Raw genomic sequence first — 6,120 nt, 5'->3', positions numbered from 1 at the left:
CATACAAATTTAGTGATACCTTTGTGTTGTAGTGACAAAACTCCGTAGCTAAGGTTTTAAGCACCAAAACTGGAAATGTAAGTGGAAAAATGGAAAAGCATTAATCTGTTCGTGTGGGTGATATTAGATCTACTCTAGAAACGGCACTACTATCTTGAGTTTCATGATCTATTTATATAAATGACCTGGCAAACATTAACGTATTTGTAAAATGTCGTCATTAAGGATCGGAGAAATGGTTCGTTTTTTTGGTCAAAATAGTTGTTTCTAAGATATGAAAATTAGCCAAAGTAAGTTCCGAAAACGAAAAAATAAGTTATAAAAAAGTGAAAAAAGGTGTTTTTTACCTTCAGTTATTCAAGTATACTGTTGGTTTTTAAGGTTACATTTGGTTGATTACTGTTTTTCAAGATGTTCTTGCTCCTTGGACTGAGTCTTGCCTTTACATCAGCAAACAAATTAAATTTCTATGAAGACTCCTCAGTAAAAAACATCATTTCCCTTACAAGGGGCTAATGAAAAACCCAACATTAAACTATGACTGATCCAATTTTAGTCAAAAGAAATTTGGTGACCCTCAGACTTTTGGCCATCTAAAGACTGACTCTCGTAGCCCCAGATCTGATTGGTCTGATCTGTAGTAAAAGGCTTCACCGTTCTTGCATAAAGTTCTCTACTCACCAATGGTTTGAGGATGGACACCGAAAGGCTCTCTCAGTTCCCTCGGCTTCTTGGCAGTCATCAGCAGGCCCTTTGTTTTGATTTTGAGCTCAATATAGCGCTTATTTACATTTTAAAACATTATTTTGGCGACAAACGATGGAAGGGTTACCAATCATCACTAGCCAATGGAAGTTAGATCTGTTCTAGATTTTTTCCTCAAAAATGACCGAAATAGTTGAAATTAATTTAACCTAAAGAAATGTCTTTCCCACCCCTAGAATTCGTACATTTTTTTTGACATCTGTATAATGGCGGACGATACTAAAATTCAAATTATTTGAAAGAACTAAAAGCCAAGGCAAATTCTCAATTGCAAAATCATAACAGGTTGGTTCAGAGTCAATCGTTTCAGCATACACTTGTAGGTAAACTTTTCGTAGTGCAGCTGTTTTCAAATGTGACTAATACAATAGGACATGAACAACTGGAGTGGTTCATGAATAGGAACACTGCTTACTCTGCAAATTGACAACGAACGTTTTAACAGCGTGGCAGGGAATTTCCAATTAATTGAATAGATAAAGCGCATCATTAGAAAAGTAAGAGCTATGTATTATTTATTTATGCAATAACCAAATCTAAGAAATATTTCCCAGATCCATCAATCCAAAATTCCATGAAAGTCTCCGAATTTCATACATAGAGTACGACCTCGTTACTTTATGGATATTGCAATAACATGAAACACTCGAGAAGATGCATATGTGGGATAGCCGTACAACCAGCAATTAGAACTATAATGCACACATATCACCCCCCATTAGAAATTTAAAATTCTCCTACTAAATGATTGAAACATAATTATCAGAAAAAATGATTCATAGTCTTGGCCACACGTCCATGCTACGTACAAATTTTATTAACCATAGAGAACTATACAAGAAGTGGAACCACCACAAAAGTTGTTGAGATCAAAGTGTAAATAAGAAATCATGAATACACATAGTAAAGTACTGAGTGCAATAAAGCTGGTTGCTACATCTGCAAAAGATAATGTAAAAGATGACTGAACTAGAACTCACACTTCCTTCCCATCCCTGTCCTATCACTCATCCCATTTTTCCATTCATGTTTTTACTTTAATACTATTCTCCACTGTCTTTTAGCCTCTCTTACTTCAAATTTAGTCATTAATTAGTAAAGGTCGGAAAAATTGACTGGTTTTGCCGTTGAGGGCAGATTCCAGATGGTTGTCAAAACTAGTTTTGATTACAGTAGCAACTCTTCATTCACGTTAGCTTGTGTTCAGACAACTAGTCGCATTCGAATCTCTAGGTTTGGTGCTCGACGGAAAAACAAGTTATTTTTCCGAGCTTCATTTGTTCAATTATTAGGGACCAAGATGCGAGGGTCAGAACAGCTGCCCTTCGAGTGCTACTCTAGAAACCAGATTAAACTCGTTATCGTCAGATGAAATATAGAGACAGAAGGGGATCACTCCTTATACTAATAAAATGCACCCATTACGGGCATTTATGACTGCACCGGACTAGTTGTACATATATAAGAGAAAACAATGTTGTAGGAAATTATTTGTATCAGAATGCCATCAACCAGGCCAGATAAAAGAAAGAAGGTTTATTCACTCTTTTGGGTCAATGTGACAACAAAAAGTGAAAATATATAGTTCAAATGAGTTTATATAATCAAACTTGCATTTCATATATTGATGGGACGTTTAGGCAAGCTCTGGCAGGCTCGTTTGTTTACTGGTACCAGTGCCAGTGATGCAAATTTGGGACTTCAAACACGTCTATGAGAAGCTGACCCTTGTTTCACATTGCTATATGAGGAAAGGTCAGCTTTGTTAAAACCAACTTGAAACGCCAATTTTGCATCACTGACATTGGCAGGCAAGTTTGTTTGCTGGTACCAGCGCTTGCCTAAATGTCCTAATTGAACTAAGAGCTTGAATAAAAAAAGAGCTAGACACGAAGCCTTATTTTGCGCGTGTTGAATCTATGAATCAATGATTCTCTGTGAATGGACCTCACATCGACCGCAAATTGTCCTCTGGTTCATTTTCAAGCTGATTGGCGAATAATCATTATGAGTTTGTGTCCAAAAGTACCCATTTAAGTGCTTCTTTTACATTAAATATTTAGTATACCTATATTGCTGAATTTCAACATCTTATTTTTTCGTCTAGTTAAGTTATAAATAAATAACAAGCTAGGAAAGGATCCAATACTTCTACACACTTTCTATGATGATTAGGGACGGGCAGATTGTGTAAAAATAATTTTTGTCACTTAACGACACTTTTTTACGCATTTGCACTTTTCACATTTATTTGCACCTTTTTACTTTTATTTTGCTCTTTTCTTTGTACAGGAGGCTTTGCTATTTTGCACATTTTGCCCGTTCCTAATGATAATACATCACCATGATGTATTATACGTGACAGAGTGAAAATATACAAAAATGAACAACAACATGTTAGGTTTGGAAAAGATTGCCATGTAATATTGAAGCAATTCCTGTTGCCGACCACTTTTTGCATTTTCTGCATTAGCTCTTAGAGAGAAAGTGGCACATTTGATGTTATATACAAAAAGGTGATCAAACCCATGATAGCAGGTATGGATGGTTAGCTCAACTGAAGCTCCCCTTTTTATTGACTTTTCCAAAAAGGAAAAAGGAGTCGAATTTCATGCAATTGCTTAAAAAGTTTTAATTTTAATGAACTAACTGGGGGTTTAATTCTCCACCTGACCTAACCTGCGAGAAATTAAAAAAAAAAACAAGATGGAAAAAACTTAAGACGGGAGCAGATATGAACCCAAATGACGAAATGCCTGAAAATATTATAAAATGTGATAGCACGTCAAAAAACAGTTGAAAATGCGTCAAAAAAAGGGGAAGAGTTTTTACATTTAAACTGTTTTCGAGGTCTGCTCTTCAAGTGCATAGACAATAGCCGTCAAATCTCATCAGCCTCGTCAGTACAGGTTACTCGATTGTTGGAATTCGATATTTTTTACATTTAAAGGATAAAGCAAGTGTTTGAATATGTCACCGAGCTGTATTTTGACAATGTCAAATAAAACAAAGAATGGCAAACACACTCAAAGTCTATTCGTGCTTTTATTGCAACTTTTCTGAGAAACCGTGGAACGTTGCTTTGGAGCCAATTGATAGATGCGCACTCTACCGTCATTTACCACCACCCACATCAAAAGAGCCTATCCATATGCTACATGCGTTCTAAAACTTAAAATACACGCAATCTAGCTCATAAATTACTCGTTTTGATTTGGCTCGATTCAAAAGCTAACAATTAGGTATTCAAGGTTATTACCTCTCCCTCTACAGACTTGCCTTTGTAAAGCCCAACTTTGTGATTTTATGCTTGGACAAAACGATCCGAATTTCGAGACCTTCTTTTCTACGTATTTCATTGGGAGCACCGCAAAATGGACATATTTTGATCGCAGATAAGAATTACAGTTACACAGGGGGAAATCGAAAGGGATTTTTTATGAGCGTTAATGAAACACCACAACCTGGATTGCCTGCAAGAACATGTTTCCTACTCAGTAAGGTGTGTTTATGTCAAGTAATTGAATAAACCAAATTCAAGTCCACGCTCTGAGTACTCCTTCAAAACCCAGCTTGTTTACCTCTAGACCAACGGAAATTTAAGAACTATTTGTATCCTTGGAAATGACTTGAACTAAAAACAAAGGTCTACAGTGAAGGACTCAATTCCACGTTTTTTCCCATGATGACTGGCAGCTGGTTTGAGGAAAAATCCCGATTTGTACGCGAGGCCTTGTCGACTTTGGCACGCAAATATCAGTCAAATCGATTGACGTTAGCCCGTCGTTCCTTTGGACTGTCTTGTATCAGGCATTACAATGAAAGAGGGACAGTGAGCATTACGAATGCAGACATTCAGCCCCCCCTCTTAGCCTACCTTGTCTACCTGCGACCAAGTTTCCCCACGGTAGACAACGCTAATGCACTTCAATCCTGGCTTAAGCTCTAATTATATTAATGGGTCGAAGGCTGTACTCGACAAAACATTTATTGTTCAAATGAAATCATTCTAATTGCGCATTCGTTTTTGTCCAGAGAGGTGAGATAGTAGTATAGCGTTGTCGTGTTTCAAACTTTCTTTGGGAGGCTGGGGGTTTTCATCCAGGCCATGGGGTATCTCAAATCGAATGGAGAGGGGCTGGGCAATTGTGGGTGGGGGTGGCGACGGCATCATAGAAAGTGGTAAAGATTCATGGGGTTTTGTAAAAGGTAGATTTATTCCTGCTTGATGGTTTGCGGGGCCTCGGCCAAGCCTTTAACCTTGAGTCTTTCGGCCGTCTTAAGAAAGGCGGGCAACTGATCTTGGGCCACGTTCACTTCTCCGGCGTACATGAACTCAAGGATGGCCGTTAAATGTTGGAATGGCACGTCCTTCAGGATGATGATGGGGTGCTTGGCCGGATTCTCTTCCAAGAGAGCCTTGAAATAAGGGGAGCAGGCGGATAGGACCATTTTGTGAGCCTTGCACGTTTGACCGTCACAGGCGAGTGTCACGTCCGTGAAAGATTTTTCGTCGCGCAGATGCTTGAATGACGAGACCATGTTGGTCTGGAAGTCATTCCAGCGCAGACAAAACTGTTGTTGATCACCTTGAGCCATTTTGCAGATCTGGAAGGGCATCAAAGTTTACGTTAGTCACTACTTGATAGCTTTAGGCACACATGAGGCAGACCAGACGAAGGATGAAATTGCCTTATGTTTACGGACAGCTACTCTGAGCCAGAGTAGTCCTTGTCCCGGCATTCCAGACAACAACCCACCCAAACTCGTCCCCAATCCAATCAATCGGCAGGGGAAGCCAAGTGTCATGACACACTGACAAAACCAACAAACTATCGGGATGGGGCCTTTACGTTGGCAACCTAATCTTTTCACCAAGATTCATAAGTAAGCCCGGCCTTTTCCACATTTCTCCTTTTCAACAACGATTGATTGTAATCAATCAATCCTCGTCAATCAAAACATTAACCTTTCGCCTGTTAACATGCACCCGGCATATATTTTCCAATGAAACAAATACCCTTTCACCCCAATCCAGCCATGGCCATGATCATTGTCGTTATTACTCCTTCTCCTCCTAACAGCATCCCGTTCCCCGGCCTTTAGCATCTAAAATATCAACCCTATCCGGAGATCTTCGAGGCGATTGTGGTAAGGTTCAGAGCCAAGGATCTATGATACGTCAATGTCAAAAGACAATCTCAAAATATCACAACCATCCAACCTTTATTGGCTCACAGGGTGAGTCGGCCGGAATGACCAGGGCTAGTATTAACAGATCGTTCATTCCCTGGACATTTTCGGTATGGAGACTTTGGTTTGATTCGGGTCGAAAATTTCATTTCATTCAACCCT

The 6,120-nt window shown here is 39.0% G+C and overlaps 1 protein-coding gene across 1 annotated transcript in view; it reads right to left on the bottom strand.

Annotated features, from left to right (window-relative positions):
* Nucleotides 1-4,735: 4,735 nt before the first annotated feature.
* LOC131878342 (longitudinals lacking protein-like) overlaps nucleotides 4,736-6,120 on the bottom strand; it is a 1,757-nt gene continuing 372 nt past the window's right edge. The window contains exon 2 of the mRNA XM_059224293.1: nucleotides 4,736-5,373. Coding sequence (XP_059080276.1) covers nucleotides 4,981-5,364 — 384 coding nt within the window. The 5' untranslated portion in view covers nucleotides 5,365-5,373 and the 3' untranslated portion in view covers nucleotides 4,736-4,980. The remainder of the gene's footprint in view (nucleotides 5,374-6,120) is intronic.

Source organism: Tigriopus californicus, chromosome 3 (genome assembly GCF_007210705.1).
Source record: "Tigriopus californicus strain San Diego chromosome 3, Tcal_SD_v2.1, whole genome shotgun sequence".
In the NCBI taxonomy this organism is placed as follows: domain Eukaryota; kingdom Metazoa; phylum Arthropoda; class Copepoda; order Harpacticoida; family Harpacticidae; genus Tigriopus; species Tigriopus californicus.
This window is presented reverse-complemented; position numbering and strand designations above follow the sequence as displayed.